Consider the following 16,793-nt stretch of genomic DNA (forward strand, 5'->3'; position numbering starts at 1 on the left):
TCCTCCGTTTGGCACCGTGCTGCCTAGTAAATAACTAGTACCACATAACAGAGTAGTATAAAACAACCACGCGTTTTGATTTCGCAAAATTTATTTTTCCAACCATGAAATATTCATGTGACACATCATGTGAACAAATCCATTTTGTTTTAATTAAACCAATGCTGACAGTTCAGGTTTAGATATTATAGTACATCCAGCAACTAGACTCAAAAGGCACATCAATTCACAATATTATTATTTAACAACTCACATCAACTGCAAATGAGAACATGCAACCATTTAGTCATTATTTATCGGCTTATTAATTCTGGGTGGCAGTCAATAATCCTGTAAAGGCTGTAAACCCTGAGAAAACTTCCGTTAGGGTTTGTACATCCCATGAAAGGTGACAGGCATGGTGCACTCCACTTCTGCCCTGGCGATCTCAGACAGATCCTTGGCGTTGAGGATGAGGAGGTATCCTGGTCTCTGGGAGCCGGGAGCCACCACAATGGTCAGCAGCACTCCTGAGGGCACAGCACCAGATTAATTTCTATCACAGTTGGTGTTGGATTGTATATATTGTGTTTATATTGCTGATGACATACCATCATCCTCATCTACCCCATCAGGAGTTTGAACAAACAGAGGCTCTGAGGGGTAGGAGTCTGGTTCTTGCCATACCCAGGTCTCCTTGGTCTTCACATTCAACTTGCAGATCTACACGCATCAAAATCAGTTAATGAAAAAACTTGTTTTACACACTCTGAATCACTTTCAATTGAAGGTATTTTGTCAACTTACCCTGTCTGGTATGAAATGGTTGAGACCCAGGCCATAGGCGTATGAGTAATTCTTCCCGCCGTACCTATTGTAGTTAATTTGAGGGAACTCGAAGGCTACAAAAACAACATTAAAATGGTTACATAATGAAGATATGTTTAGCGTATATTAAAGATAAATATGTCCACCATGATTGAGTAAGTTAAATTTGTTGGGTGTGTTTGCACCTTGGCGAGGCCCGGAGAACAGCACCTCTGGCTCCAGCCAGATGTTGCCATCAGCGAGCATCACCGCTGTGGCAGTGGTGTATGGCAGGCTGACAAGATTCTTCCCCTGCTCCTCCTACATGGAGTCCACAATGAGATGAACACAAATAACATGAGACTCTACAACTTTAGGGGGCAATTTGTGTCCTGATGAGCAAAACAGGCGACTCGCCTTGTGGACATCCAGGGGAATAACATATCTGCGGACCTCCGGCTGTGGTGCCATCATGGCCGCCTTCTTCACCTCTTCCCAGTTGGCTCTCAGGTTGGCCAACCAGAGGTAGTTGTAAACAAACTCAAAACTGCATGAATAAACGGATTATGAACAACAAATATCTCTGTATCAAATAAATACGCAGAAGATGTACAGGTAGGTTTAAATAAAAGTCCAACATTTACCCTTTCCAGCCACAGAGATCAACAACAATGAAGCCTTGGTCCTCGTAGGTGTTGATGTGATGGAACATGCCGATGGGTGCCCCTTTGAACTTGTGATCAATGTACTCTCCTGGGTCTTTCTTGGCAATGTGAAACAAGGTCTATAAACCACATATCAAAACAGATATCATGAGATTTCAGGGGCAGAGACAATGATAATATCAACAGTTAGAATCACCAAAGAGATCAAACTACTTCAAGTTCTTACTCCTTGGCTCTCATTGGACTCGAAACAGTCCATGTAGTTGGTGCCTCGAATGCTCCAAGCACTCAGGAATTTCAGCAGGTTGATTTTCACCGGGGTCTCCACAAAGACAAAGTAGTTTTCTGACATGCCAAAGCTGAAATTATTAAGGAGAGAATGTCAAAGACTTTCCGTGTCAATGCTCATAACAAATGGATTATTGACGAAACTCCTGAGTCTACACACACCTGTGCACATAGGAGGGCTTGAACCTCTCAGCACTGGGGAACTGCACCACCACCTTGGACTTCTCAATGGGATCAGACTTATCTAAGAAAAAGAAAGACTATTTTGAATTATTATTATTAAGCAAGCTCCAGGGGACTGACCCTGTAAACCCAGATTTAGTTTTAATTAAACTTTTTAGTGGTCTACTTATTCTTTCATGTTTTGTTAAAAACCATATTCATTACTAAATCACATTAGTTGTTTGTAATAATCATCTTAAGTATGCAGTGCACAGATCACATTAAGCAGAGATAACTAAGGATGTTAAGTTTCTGTATGGGAGGGGCGGGGTCATTTGAACTGTTCCCTCGCTGAAATGCAAAGGCTCATGGGAAAAATATATGTTCTGAATGGTTTCTGTCCTACTTAAAGTGTGTTTTAATCATGTTTTGTTAATGTTTTGGGTGTGCATTTACGTTACCTGGGTTTTAGTTTTGTATGGTTGATTTAGTGTTCATGTTTATCTACATTTATTGTTGCACCATGAACTGATGGCTTCTGGGTAGTGAACATTTTCAGTGGTACTCACAAATTGGAACACAGTAATGCTGTCTCCTGAGTTGTATTATCCATGTAGTACAAGACATTGGAAAATTACAATGGCTCGTGTTTTGATAACCTTTCAATTATTTTTGAACAATTGTATTGAATACATTGCTCTTAAAGTTAGATTGTCATAAAGCAAAAAACATATTTATATCAACAAATTATTTCTTTAGTGGTGATATGTAGCTGTAAGTTTTATGTTTGTTATGTTTCTTTGCATTTCTAAAGCTACAGTGCTTGGTTTCTGTCTCCCCCATGAGGAATTCTAAGTAATGACGCAGTTGCTAGTAGCCAAGGAGGACACAGAGGATTAATAAAACATGATGGACTCTTCGGAAGAGGAAATTATCTTCACTTGGTTTTCTGCGCGCAAAAGTCGCCGGAAGACACCAGTTTCTGAACATAGCCATACTGAGAAATACAGAGAGAGTTTTGTGGAGCTTAATTAGCTTTGTATCAACTCATTTGTCAATGGCTTGAATGTAACGGATGTTCATTAATATCAAAAAATTACGCCCTAAAGCTTTAACTTGCTTATTTTAGACAACATGACTCCAGAAAAAAATAATTGATGTTTACTAATGTAAACTTGATTTGTCTACTGCATCAACTTACCGCTCTGTGTTAATACAACTTGACCTGTTAAGTTTCACCTTGTGTAAGTACTTAAACGGTTTAAGGCAATGGGTTTCCACGCAAATTTCTAGTAAAGTCAAATAATTCGGGAACAATGTGAGAGAGAAAACTCATTTATTTTGGGTGGGTTTTGAGAGGGTTCACAGTGATTCCTTTAACCCCGAATTAGCATTCAGCAGCATATTTTTGCTATAAAGAGCAACTGAGTTTAAGGAGAGGTCGCTGCGGTTAACTGCTGCTGTTATGTGTGGTGATGCCAGCACTGATGCATACCTTTCTGTGTGGGTGGAATCTTGACAATGTTGTAGGCCAGTGTTGCTCCTTTTCCCATGCAGTTTCCAATGTTATACACTGTACCATCTCTCTCAATGTGAGGGTGGGCTGTCACTCCATTAATGTTGACATAGTTACACAAGTCAACCTGCATAGAAAACAATTTTACTGTGCTTTAAAAATAAAGAAATGTACTGTTTCTGAAGTTAAAAGTCGTAAGATTAGTTTTTTACATCTCCAATTCTATGATATATTTGCATTGATGTACCTTCTTCAGCGTCTCCAAGGTATCAGTGTTTACTTTAGTGATGTAGTTGGTTTCTGTTACAGCGTAGAAATCCTCACCAATAGGGTAAACGTTCACCAGACAGTTGTCTGTGACCTCAACACCCTTGAAGTAAGAGAAAAACCTGCAAACAAAAAAAAGATTAAATTGTACAAAGGTAATGGTATGTCATGAGATGAAATGAAAGCTGACAATCTGGAGATTTAAAACAAACAACAACAAATGATGAAAGAAAGCCAAAGGAAAATATGTATATTTATTTTCTGGATGAGTTTGACAACTTTGAAGTACTTTGCATTTTCATTTCATTTTTAGATTTAAAAAGCATCTATGATAGTGAGGATGAGCCGGAAAATAAATCATGTGTGTAAATGTGCAACCCACCTGGAGAAAATGTTTTTGCAGGGATCTGGATATGCACAGGTGCCAAACTCAGTGATCACCACACGTTTCTCTGTGATGGCTCTCACGTAGGCATCCGTTTTGATATACCTAAAAGGAGAAAAAGAATTTCATCCCAAAACTTTATACATCCATTTTGAAAAACATTTTTTAATTGATTTAATGGACATCCTTTATTTTATAAAATGCCGCTATGATATAATTCCATGGTGTTAATGCAGTTGTATGTGCAGCTTGATTAGAAATGTATGCACAGCATTTAAAATTCAAACCTGATGCGCACACATGCTCAAGTTTCTGCAGGTTCATTTTGCTGCATGGCAGTAATGTAAATTATGCAAAATGGCCTGAAAAATGTCAAAATTCAAGTATTGTCCTTAAGGTCTTACTTTCGGAAGTAGGTGACCTGGCCATCCTTAAAGTCGAATTTGTGCATGAGGGCCTGGCCATCAAATAGGTGATAGAAAGGTTCATCTCCAATCTCAAAAAGCCCAGGTCCCAAACGGAGAAGACTCCCCTTCAGAAATGAAGGAATCCTACCTGTATAACAGCAACATAATAAACACAAATCAGATTGTTTTGAAATGTATAGATTTGTAAAAAGGTTATCACAGTCTACTTTCTATGCTCTCAGAAGAAAGACGAAAAATACTTACTATATGACTGTCAAAGAATGATTTGCCTGCAGTCTATTTCTGACTGAAAGATGCAAACAAACCTGTGACTGTTGCTGGAAGAGGCTCAGCCAGCTCCTCGCATGTCTCAAAAATCTTCTTGTAGCTACCAGCTGGGTGTTCAAATCTGTTGTCAAAAAGTGATGACATCAAGCAATATCGCAGCCAAGTAAATTAAACGTAATCAGATTTCCAGCAAGTTAAATGTATGAGTCTGTTAGTTGAAGTCATTAAAAGCTGTATTTCTGACAGGTCATGAGTTTTTTAATCCTTCACGAGCTTAATCAGCTGCAGACACACTGACCATTCGAGTGACTGTGTAAAAGTCACAGGACCAAGAATGTATATAGAAGAGCTAAATAACATTATAGACATTTGCAAATTATTAAAAAGCACTTTTCAAATAAAAGCAAAACCCATCACTGATTAAGCTAGTTTTCAAACATGTTGTCCCCACTTATTACCTTTTGGGAATCAATATGAAATTAAGAACAATTACAGATGGAATAATTCATCAAAAACTCACCGGCTGACCATGTTTTCTGCACCACACAAAGCAAACTCTTAAGAAAACCTCTGGTTCCTTCTGACCTGGATGTCTCTGGTCTCCCAGTGGATATGGGGTATTTATCTGTCTCGTCCCCCTCACAGTCACTGAAAATTTTCTGTAAACCTTTCTCCAGGCCAATCATGTCCCACCGTGAACAAGAGTCCCTTTGTGCCAATATCCTCAACTGGGTGACTCAATGGCCACCCCTCTTAAACCGGATTTATGACAGAGAATATTTATTGCACAGAATTGGCAAATGTGTTGCAATTGTGCATGTGATTTTCCAATTGTATCTATTGTTGTGCTTTACGATATTGTTACGCTGAGTTATACTGTGCAGTATATTTCAGAGTACTGATGCAATGTGTAGGGCTACAAAAAAACATGGTCAAGTAAACAGAAGTGAATGTGGATTTTAAGGTCAGTAATTCAGAATATGTGCGATAGACATTAAAAGTGAATTTATAGGAACATTGGGATTTAGACTCAAGTACCACCACTTTATTTTAGATTAAGTAATGGTTTTCTGAAATAGTACAGTAATAGAATGAGGGTCTATTGTGAAACAACAATAACAGGGAACCTTCACTGCTTTTATTACAATGTAACGTAATAAATAATACTGATGAAATGTGGCCAGTTGTTCTTTGGTCTGAACTCAAAATGCCTTAACTTGCTTATCTCAGTGCAACTATAATCCAGGTATACAGGGATTATGCTCAATATAGCCTGGTGACAAAGGCTGCATTGTTCCTCCTGGGAAAAAACACCATTAGTAGGAAAAGTTTCACCAGAAGCAGCTGGGATTGTGACGTGGCTCCCCCAGCCGACACATGTGGACTGTCCTTAATTAGCAAAAGCCCCTATATAACATGTTTTATGATAATCTATTAAAAAGAAATGGTCAGTTATTACTACCCGAGAGTGACAGAGGTTCAGTCAGAGGTCTGTCACCCCAAATCAGATGCCCATATTTTTCAGTCAATTGTAATGTAGTTTCACATGGTCCTCCTCATAGAGGTTGCTCAGTTAATAATAATAATAATAATAATAATAATAATAATTCATACTGTTTTTTTGATCCCCAGTGGGGAAATTACAATTTACACTCTGTTTGTTAGAAATCACTACACACAGGCCTGAAATACACACACATGCTCAGGACCTATTCATGCACATATGGAGTCAGAGTGAGTGGGCTGCCAGTGTTGGACCAGCGCCCTGAGCGGATGGGGGTGCTCAAGAGCACCTGGCAGTGCCCAGGAGTTGAACTGGCATCTCTCCAGCTACCAATCCACACTCTGTACTTTGGTCCGTACTGGGACTTGAACCAGCAACCCTCCGGTTCCCAACCCAAGTCACTACGGAGCTAGTGCCACCCCATGGAAATTATGAAGAGTATAGATTTACAGATCCATCTGTCATGGAAGTTATGAAGAGTATCTATCTATCTATCTATCTATCTATCTATCTATCTATCTATCTATCTATCTATAATAAATAGAATGGGTGATATTGTGTTTGGTACGGTCATAAGTTGTAGTTGCAGAGGTTATCAAAAAAAAAAAATAATGAATGGAAATATAACCATAGCAACATCCTCAATAATACTAGGCCTACTGTACCCGTACCTCAGTTGCCACATCCTTGTTATTACAGTTTTTCTCAGTCGCTTTGGTACATTTCTCGAATCATCCTCGACATTTGCAAAACAGTAAGTGAATTTCTCAAAACAATTCATACAAATAGCAAAACACCATGGATTACCTGCAAAAGCCAGTCTCTTGCTCAAAATCCTTAGTTCATCGCTCAAAAGTAAATATCTGTGTCAATGAACATCAGAATGACAAGTCCTTGTGTCATTGTGTACGGATAAGACAGTCGAATTGCTTAGTCATGTTGTCAATATAACAGTGTACTCTGGAGGGATATTCTGATGTAAACTATGGCTAAAGTTTTGATGACAATTATTGTAAATTGTAGGTTACACCTTAGTGTATGTGGGAGTTTGATTGCAAGAGACTGGACAAGATTCACATAAGCTTTTACTGTTTGTACTGTAATTTGTTGACAGACCATGTCATTGCGATACAGAAAGGAAAAGACAGCACTGCATAGCACAAAGAAAAAAAAACAAAAGTAGAAAATGTGAACATAGGACAATCTCCTTAGGGAAAACTGTACATGCAGTGCTGTAGGAATTACAGTGCAGTCTTCCTACACCTCCTGACGTTCCTGTCCGTTGGGCCACAAATTCTCATCCACATCACAACGAATATCTTCTCTGCGATGCAGCGTGGAAAGTAGAAAAAAAGTCTGAGGGAAATATGTAGGCTAGAATATGCTTGACATATTATGACAACTTGTTCAACCATTTTGCATGTAAAGACTTATGATATGAACTAATGCCTAAATGTTGTGGGGGGTGAGACTATTCAACAGAGACCCATTATAATACATTTTGATCGACATAAGCAATTGATAATGTAGGAAACATCAGAGAATTGTACACAATCATTTGCATGGATATACCAAAGCATTTGCAACGTGTTTAAAGAAATGAGAAACTGCTTTTTTGATGTGCACAAGTGACACAATGATGTGAAGATTGAACAGGTAGTTTTGAGAATTTCAATTCTAATCTGAGAAATGTACCAAAGCGACTGAGAAAAACTGTAAAAGGAAAGGGAGACCTCTGTTGGTTGATTGCAGGTTGCAACTTTTTCAACTTTTCCAACAACATAGTATTATTGTCGCGTGCGCTGGTGTGCACGACTAATATTAGATCGATCGATATAAGAGGAGGCGAAATTAATTAGAAACCCAATAACTTGTAATGTTTTAATGAAAGTATAAATGTTGTTTTCACAGCAACCGAGATCAAGAACTAGTCGCATGCGCACTACGTTCGCGAATTACAATATGGCGGCGACATGCTACAATCTATTGACGTAATGAGAGTCGATCTAACATCTAACCCGCTAAAAACCTACGAGCCAGTTGTTTTAATAACCAGTGGATAACCGTGACTTTAATTAAAGTGTAGTGGTTAACGGTAGTGCTTTTGTTTAAACGGTTTTAGTCTGGAAAATGAATTACACCACGAAAGTGGTCCAGGTGACGAATGTGTCGCCAAGCACAACATCGGAGCAGATGAGAACATTGTTCGGTTTTTTGGGAACCATCGAAGAACTGAAGTTATTTCCACCAGAGTGAGTTAACTATCTGGTGATGTAGCGACTTGAATGATAATAAAGTAACATTATCTGGAAGGTTCTCTAAATGGGTTCACTTTTTAGAACGAAAACTTGGGCCTAACATGCTAACCAGAATTGTAGCTAACTAACCTAATAACGTTATAGCTAGCTAACGTTACGTAACTTGGCTGACACCAGCTAGCTAGCTAGCTAGCTAATGTTACATTCACGTTCATCTTAATTTGACCTGTTGATTATGTCTTACACGCGTAAAGTGTAGCTAACTTAGTAATGAAGGGTCAATTAAAATATTAGGGTAAATGTTAAATGGGGCAACGAACATAATACGTCTAATGCTAACGTTATTTGGGTTGCAACGTTTTGTTGTTTGTTTTACAATAGTGAAATCCGTAGCTACGTTCTTCCTCCCAGCATAGGAAAAAGATGAATATTAACTAATTTATATAATAAAGACGAAAATTAACATACTCACGGTGAGACAAGTCATTTTGAAACTATTGTTTTCTACTGTCTCAATATTTTGTCTGACTTTATTCAGCCGTACAACGTCACAATGTTGATTTACTATAATCAACATAAGCTCATTTTCCCTTGCAGCTGAGCCGGAAATGGTTATACCTTTGTTTTGTTACTGCCCCTCTTCATCTGTGTTTTAGAGAGACATAGATAAATGTATTCATAACACAGACAATGCATCTTGTTTTGTCTTGTCTTTTGAAAACGGGGACAATTGGGAGCAGAGAAGTTGTCCTGATAGGACATTTAGTTTTGAGGGAGACATTGCTGCAATGGCTCAAAACCTTCCTAATGTCCATAGTACTCAATTGTTATAATTGTGGCAGTATTGTGTGTGGATGCTGTTTTGAGGGATGTACTGAATGCTTTATCACATTAAATTGTGAATATGCCAAATCCACACATCAGTGCATGTCAATGCATGTGGGTATGATTGGACCCTGTTACGTTGTCAAAAGACAGGCTGCAACTAAATGCATTGTTTAGATGATTGGTGCAATTTTATGCTACTTAATGTAATATTTGTGACTTCCTCAATAGTGATTCTCAGATGCCGGTGACATCACGGGTGTGCTTTGTGAAGTTCCAGGAGCCAGAGTCTGTTGGAGTGTCTCAACATCTGACAAACACCGTGTTTGTGGACAGAGCACTGATTGTGGTCCCATTTGCTGAAGGTTTGTCGTCACATCATTATTTCCACGTATGAGTGGTTCTTGTTGATTGAATGGCATGAATAGTGAAAATGTTAAAGAGTAAAAATTATTTATTTGTCCCATTTGTGAATTGCACAAGTCAGCTCACCTTGGCCTGTTTATATAAGCTTTTAAGATACTTTCAATGATACTGGTAATGCCATTCCCTCCCATTGTATATAAGAAGTGCTTAAAGCAGACCTGTATTGTCAGATTTTTGATATACTGTGGTAGCATGTCCCAAATCTGTTTTACCACAACAATGCAATTCTTTTGATAAACTGGATTGTATTTATTTGGGCAAATGCATATCAAGCGGTATGTCTCTGCCTAAAACAATAATTTGTCCTGCATTTAGAAAGCACAGTACACCAAAATCTGTTTCACAGACTAGGAGTTGAACAATCCCAAGCTGTCGGCGCCGCAGTGAAGTGAAGTTGTTAATACTCCTAACCATATGCATTTTATTTTCTCCCCCATATTGGACTATCCACTGTTAAACTTCTCTCTGTTATTTGTGTGTGTGTGTGTATGTGTGTGTGTGTGATTTTTGTAGTGAAGAAGGCAAAAGCAGCCCCCTCGTTGATGGCTGAAAGTGGTCCTCTGCCTGCCAACAGGGGATTGTAGACATTTTCAAAGGCCAGCAAGCATTCAAGTCCCACCCCACTCTTTTTTGTGTCCTCTATTCTTTCTCTGCCTTCTCTTTCTCTTTCCTTCTGTCTAAATAATCTTTTCTAGGTGGTTTAGTTTAGAGCAAAAGGTCAGATATCAGGGACGTAGCCTAAACCGGTGCTCATTTTGCATTGTTTTGCAACACTTTGGAACGGCTTCTTAGCCATTTTATGGCTAAAGCATTGTTCCTTAACGGATAAGGCTGGCAATATTCTTCATTTTTTGATGTCAACAAATCCCATGAAAAGACCATCATTGACCAAAAACAATTGACAGCACATCAGTGAGCCACATTGTTGCACAAGGTGACTTTTTTGTTCATTATGATGAAAGCAGGCACTGTAGTTTATTTTAAGTCAGTGCCACCGGCACCACACTGCAGCCATGAATACTCGCTAGCACACGCTACACACATCCGCCACTAAAAATAGTCCCCAACAAATGTACTATTTACTCCTGTATGAAAACCTTTGCTGAAAACTACAGCAAAGTTTTAGTCTTTTATAAAAATGAAATAATATATTTGTCACTTGTTATTTCAGTGGTAACAAATGGTATTGTGGCTGAGAGCAGAACTTATTGTTTTGGATTATTTTTGGGGGGCTTTCTTGCATTAATTTAATAGTACAGTTGAAGATTGACAGAAAAGGGGGAAGATAGAGAGGGCACGACATGCAGCAAGCCTTAGTATATGGGGCGCACGCTCTAGCAGGTGAGCTACCTGGATGCCACAGAAAGCATTGTTGACAATAACCAAAAATGTAATATCGCCAGCCTTATCTATAAAAATGTGAAAATTAACTCTTGGAAAAAAAAAAAAAAAAAGCTTTGAAATACAATACATTAGTTGGGTTTAGTGGTAAAAGCCTATACAAAGGTACTGGGTGTTAATAATTACTTGCGTGCAAAAACCACAATGCCCAGGCAACTGACACTACACATACTTACCCATATGAGAGCAGTTAATTGTGTGACTTAACAGAGGAACACTAGTCAATGATTGGTTATTTTATATAATAACGGTACTACATCTCATCATAAGTTGTCTTAAGATGCCCACCCGACATGACACTGTGTTGGTAAAATATATTCTCTTTAACAGTGGTCTTCTTTTGTTGTTGTGTTTTACAGTTCTTTTTCCTGGCTCAGCCAGTCCTGTATACCAGGCCCTGCTGAAAATACCATCCAACAGTTTTGTCTCCTGCAGCAATTTCTCTCTCTTCAGTGTGCTTTTTTTTATTTGAATGTTGTCATTGTGTGTCCGTATTTAAGTCATGTCCTTTTGTGAAAGAGTTTTTTTTGGGGGTGGATTTACTGTGAAATGATTATAAGGTGTTTATTTGTTAAATTTGACCAACAGTCAGTGTCATATTGCAAATAAAGATGATCAGTTATTTTTTAATTGGACTGTGGTAGCGCAGGTTAATTAAACCAGTCCTCTGCCTAGGTTTGTTTGTTTGATTGATGCAGTGGCAGGTAAGGATACTAGAATAATGATGTAAAGCAGACACGCTACCCACCCTGAATTCTGCTATTGTCATTTAGTACATACCACTATATGCTCTGACATTGTGTTTTTGGTAAGTAAACACTAATAGCTTGTATAGTGTTCTTGCCAAATCCCTAAAATTCTCTCTGTTGTGTGTATCTCGATTTTTCTCTGTGTGCTTTTAGTAGCGAAGCCGCCAGCGTGAGTCGCTTGTTTCAGTAAACGTCTTAATGAAAATTGAGGGCTCACCCAACTGGAGAAGCAGCTGTGCTTGCTAACGTTTGGTTCATGACTTAAAAAACACGTTCAGGTGATATATTCTTGGCAGTGTTCATTGGAGTAGTGTGATATATTCCAGCAATAGTTATGTCACTGCAATGATTATGTTGAATTAAGGGAACTCTTCTCTGATCTGTAAGGTAACCATTTTGTTGAACCTAATTTGAGGAATTGCAGTGTGAAGACTTTTTTTTCTTTGTCTTTTCCAAAGTGTCTTCTCTATAGTTGATGTGTGTGAAGATGTTGTTCTCTCCTAATGCCGTTTTTTTATTTTCCTGTAGGCTCTATTCCAGATGAGGCTAAAGCTTTGTCACTGTTGGCGCCAGCAAACGCTGTTGCAGGAATGATGCCAGGAGGAGGACTTCTTCCAACGCCAAATCCCATGTCCAATCCTGTAAGACTTCAAATTCTCTGAATATTATAAAAACTGTCACATTGTATACAATTTTAAAATGGGACAACACAGTGGTTTGCCATGCGTTCTACCAGAAAATCGTGCTTTAGTAAATTTGCTGTTGGCATGCAGAAGCAGTATTGCCCTGCCGCATCAGATTATGATCTACAGATAAACTTATTATTTTATTTGACTAAACAATCTCACCTCAAAGTCCATTTGGTAACATTTCTGGAGCTTTTGATCATATCACATGGTGTTCATTTGCAGATGGAGTTTGTTCAGTTACTTTGAGGACTTCTCGTCCATGTTAACTTAAAAGTTTAAAAAATGATTCTTCAGTACATGAACACTTGTAAAATGTCAAGATCTCCCAACAATATGGCTGTCATAACAAAAGTGCCTTTACATGCTTGTTTGTGGTTTCTTGTATGCGATTCTATTCCAGATGGGAGGGAACCCGTTCGGTATTCCGAACATGGATGCAATGGCTGCGTTTGGATTCCCAGGACACAACATGAATCCCCAGGTGAGAGGTTTTGTTGAATGACACTGACTGTAAATGTCTTCCAAAAGTTGTGAAGTTAAATATGCAGTATACTGTATTCGATTAGACAAACTAGACAAACCTTTACCCTTCTTCCCACTGTTTTTTTACAGGCTGCTGATCAGCTGTTAAAGTTCATGACAGATCCAAAGTAAGTCAATATAAATAAGCTCCTTTGGTTTTTAAAACTGCATTCAGGCAAAACATTTTTGAGTAAGGAAATGGATGTGTTCAACTAATTAATATCCTTTTGTTCAGGCTGAATCCTTTGGCTGCAGGCTTAAATATGAGTGCAAGCCTGAAGGCTGATGCATCTAATAGAGAAATCGAAGAGGCCATGAAGAGAGTCAGAGAGGCCCAGTCGCTCATTTCTGCTGCAATTGAACCTGGAAGTGAGTGTACAAACATTTGGAGGACTTTTCTGAACAGGACGTTGACTTTGCAGTCTACAATAATGTCTGTCTGTGTGTATTGCAGGGGTACACAAGGTCCTTTGTACATTGTACCTCGACAATACTAAGCAATTTCTGTTTTTTCTGTCTCGCAGATAAGGAGAGCAAAAAGAAGCGCTCCCGGACGAGGTCCAGGTCCAGGAAGAGGAAATCCAGATCACGTTCAAGACACAGGTGATAATTAGGGATAATTATCTGAGGAGTCGAGATGGAGAAGCTTTTTGTTATTTTAAGAATAAAGTTAAATGGTCTAAATGTCTGGTTGCAGGCGAACCAGAAGCAGATCAAGGCGACCGTCAAACTCCAGAACCAGGAGGCGCTCCAAAAGCCCTCGCAGCAGGAGACACACCGACGGCAAAGACCAAATCAGGCTATCTCCAAGCAGATCCAGGTGGGTTAACTGTAATAAATGCAAGCCTACTTTACGCAAATAATAGTTAAAGATTTACATCTTTAACTATTATTTGAGCCTGTCTGAGATCTTAACATCTAACATCCTAACATCAAATGTATCTACAGAGATAGAAAGAAAGACGATTCAGGGAGAAGAAGATCCAAAACACCACCTAAAAGCTACAGCACAGCCAGGAGGTCCCGCAGTGAGGACCGGTGAGTACAGCAAATGATCTCTTGTGCTCAGATAGAAGGCGATTGAAAGTGTATACTTTCATACAGCAGCCACCGAATCTTCTCAGTTTTCACGTACTCAGTCTTTTAGTAATGTTCCGCTACGCAGGAGACGCAGGAGAAGTCGAAGCCCCAGCCGATCGCCTCCTAAAAAGTCGCCTAAAAAGAGGACTCCATCTCCTCGAAGGTTGGTGTTTTGATGTGAAATATTTGTGGATAAAAAACAGCCTTAACACTGCACGCCCGTTTTGCGTTTTTTAACCGAATCGGAACTAAAAGTCAACAATCTGTATTTATTTATTTCTTTGGTCCAGACCAAATAAACTCAATATCCTTTGTGTGGGCACATCCATGGCATTACATGGCACAGCTGATTTTTCCTCTCCTCCTTCCAGACACAAGAAAGAAAAGAAAAGGGATAAGGAAAGGGACAGGGACCGCAAGAGTGATAAAGATCACAGTCGTGAGGAACGTGAACGCTCCACCAGCAAGAAAAAGAAAAGTAAAGACAAAGAACGGGAACGGGAACGGGAGCGGAAATCAGACGGGGAGAAAGGAGATGTCAAGGTCAGTATAGAGTATATTTAACAAGTCTTCATTCTTACACGCTTACCTCGAGTATTGCTGTTTAGATGTTAACCAGACCGGGACTGTTTATGCTTTAAAATGTCACATCCATTGGTTTGCTTTCACAGATCACCAGGGATTATGATGAGGAAGAACAAGGCTACGACAGCGCGAAAGAGAGGGAGGACAGGAAGGATTCTGACGACTCTGCTTTGTCTCCTCAGTCTGTAGAAGGCAACGGCACAGCGCGGCCTGTGAAGCAGGCCAAAGTTAATGGAGCTGACGATCACCATGAGGAGGACATGGATGTCAGCGATTGAGTAGTCTGTCCCTGTCTCTCATTATCCCTCTGTTTTGGTTGTGAACATGTTACGACTTTTTTCTGCACTGGGGTAAATCTAAAATGTGAAGTGAGCGTCAAATGTATTGATTTTTTGCAAGGAAGACTCGTCAACTCTTTTTGCAACAATGCAGAATTGTCATTTTCTTGCAGGGAGTTTGCCCGATGACATTGTCACATTGCTTTAAAGTACCCATATGCTTTTTGCCTCTAAAAACATAGTCGGTTAAAACTGGAAGTAGGCTTACTTTGCTTTTCTTGATCTTGTGTTGTCAGGTTTTGTCATATTTTTTTCAAATATTGTGTCTTTTACATTTTTGTTTAGTGTTGTGGTGTGTTCTTAAGGCCTCTTCCCCCATCTTCTCGAAACAGTTAATACATTTGTTTCTTGTTATATGAAAGTGTTGATTGTTTTATCAAGGATTTCTTTTATAATAAAGCCTATTTGGAGAACCAAGACTTTGAGAAATGAATAGGTACAATAACCTGATGAGCTGAAACAATAGGTGGACAGAAAATGAATATAATGAATCATAAAAGTTCCAGCTTCTTGAATGTAAAAAAAAAAAAAAATTGCAGCTGTTACTTCTTCGTCTTAAATCAGAGTTAACTGAATATCTTTGGCTTTGGGACTGCTGCTATGGTTAACTATTTTGTGACTTGTTACAGACTAAAATTAAGAAAATTGGCAGATCAATATGTAAATAGTCGTGTCTAAATTAGACACAAATATCTCTTTTTGGCTAACCTGACAAATTATACCAATTTAAGATTAAAAGTAACTCCTCACACTGCAAAATCATATAGAAATCCAATATTGCCAGAAAGTAGTCCCACTTACTGCTTTGAAACACAAATATATTAAAGCGACACATACCCCGGTATAGTAGAATATGTGATGGTTGACATTAATATCGCCCAGCCCCATTTTAAGGAATGGAATGGAATACTGTCTTTTTATTATATTTGCACAAAGTTAGTTAAAACATGATGCTGGTGTTTTATTTAAAGGGAAGTGAAGTAGGTATGGTTACAAGACATTAGCTGAAGCCGGAGATAACTCAATGGATCAGATTCTTTCCCATCCGGACAGTTCCGGGATATCAACTTCACAGCATAGTTTACTTTCCTTGAATTAAAAAGAAAAAGAACTATGTGCAGACTACTATCAAGGAGAGATTTTATAAGCAATAAAAGGTGTTCCAAAGTGTTAGTGTTACAATTGTCAGTTTTTACTTAATCTTAATACCAATAAGTCTGCAGGTAATGTAACAAACACAAAGGTGCATGTGATCCAGTAGGCCTGGCCAACACGGCCATAGCATGCCTTAAATATACTTTACTTAATATCAGTGCAGTATTAAACTGAGAACAGTTTACCTGATATCCCATCTGGGTTCTCCCACACACAAACGCACATACGACAACCATTGGTACAGTACAATTATTCACTCACACCGATCACAGAATTCATACTATCACAACAAACGTGGAGAGAGCCGAGAGGTAACATGAGCTAACCTGAAAATACAGGAGATTGCCTCCTGCACAGGGTAAAAGGCTTGGATAGCGAACTGTTAATGTGTTTTTATGCTAAACCTTCTCCCAGCTGGTAAAGAACATTCTTGCGTACTGGAAATGTATTGCTACACAGTGTTACTCCTTTGAGTGTGTGTGTGTGTATATGTGTAT

At 38.8% G+C, this 16,793-nt stretch overlaps 2 protein-coding genes across 6 annotated transcripts; one reads left to right on the forward strand and one right to left on the reverse strand.

The window, feature by feature from the left end:
- Positions 1 to 73: 73 nt before the first annotated feature.
- Positions 74 to 5,534, reverse strand: rpe65a (retinoid isomerohydrolase RPE65 a). Its single transcript, XM_031294111.2, has 14 exons — positions 5,285 to 5,534; positions 4,803 to 4,885; positions 4,474 to 4,624; positions 4,067 to 4,174; positions 3,665 to 3,806; positions 3,397 to 3,544; positions 1,902 to 1,983; positions 1,678 to 1,810; positions 1,431 to 1,570; positions 1,204 to 1,333; positions 993 to 1,107; positions 787 to 881; positions 591 to 702; positions 74 to 509 (listed from the first exon to the last, which is right to left on the reverse strand). The coding sequence occupies exons 1-14, from the start codon at positions 5,293 to 5,295 to the stop codon at positions 364 to 366; spliced, it is 1,596 nt and encodes a 531-aa protein (XP_031149971.1). The 5' UTR covers positions 5,296 to 5,534; the 3' UTR covers positions 74 to 363.
- A 2,644-nt stretch (positions 5,535 to 8,178) lies between these two features.
- On the forward strand, positions 8,179 to 15,560 carry LOC116046009 (serine/arginine-rich splicing factor 11-like). 5 transcript variants are annotated; one of them, XM_031294114.2, is made up of 12 exons: positions 8,179 to 8,520; positions 9,583 to 9,716; positions 12,456 to 12,568; positions 12,999 to 13,097; positions 13,229 to 13,266; positions 13,374 to 13,507; positions 13,663 to 13,741; positions 13,836 to 13,958; positions 14,087 to 14,176; positions 14,304 to 14,381; positions 14,590 to 14,761; positions 14,986 to 15,560. In XM_031294114.2, exons 1-12 carry the CDS (start codon positions 8,399 to 8,401, stop codon positions 15,079 to 15,081), a joined length of 1,278 nt encoding a protein of 425 aa, XP_031149974.1. In that variant the 5' UTR covers positions 8,179 to 8,398; the 3' UTR covers positions 15,082 to 15,560. The 5 variants fall into 5 exon arrangements, with proteins under 5 accessions (XP_031149974.1, XP_031149972.1, XP_031149973.1 ...); XM_031294112.2 differs by having other exon boundaries at positions 8,191 to 8,520; positions 14,890 to 15,560; XM_031294113.2 differs by having other exon boundaries at positions 8,194 to 8,520; positions 13,017 to 13,097; positions 14,890 to 15,560.
- The last annotated feature ends 1,233 nt before the right edge of the window (positions 15,561 to 16,793 follow it).

Source organism: Sander lucioperca, chromosome 9 (assembly GCF_008315115.2).
Source record: "Sander lucioperca isolate FBNREF2018 chromosome 9, SLUC_FBN_1.2, whole genome shotgun sequence".
Taxonomy (NCBI): Eukaryota; Metazoa; Chordata; class Actinopteri; order Perciformes; family Percidae; genus Sander; species Sander lucioperca.

Excerpts from the sequence above, each read along its gene's own strand:
- rpe65a (XM_031294111.2), bottom strand. Across the intron at positions 3,807-4,066 it reads TGCAAAAACATTTTCTCCAG|GTTTTTCTCTTACTTCAAGG; the intron begins GTGGGTTGCACA and ends TTTTGTTTGCAG. Across the intron at positions 1,811-1,901 it reads AAGCCCTCCTATGTGCACAG|CTTTGGCATGTCAGAAAACT; the intron begins GTGTGTGTAGAC and ends TAATAATTTCAG.
- LOC116046009 (XM_031294112.2), top strand. The coding sequence starts at position 8,399 with ATGAATTACACCACGAAAGTGGTCCAGGTGACGAATGTGTCGCCAAGC. Across the intron at positions 9,717-12,455 it reads TGTGGTCCCATTTGCTGAAG|GCTCTATTCCAGATGAGGCT; the intron begins GTTTGTCGTCAC and ends ATTTTCCTGTAG. Across the intron at positions 14,762-14,889 it reads GGGAGAAAGGAGATGTCAAG|ATCACCAGGGATTATGATGA; the intron begins GTCAGTATAGAG and ends TTGCTTTCACAG.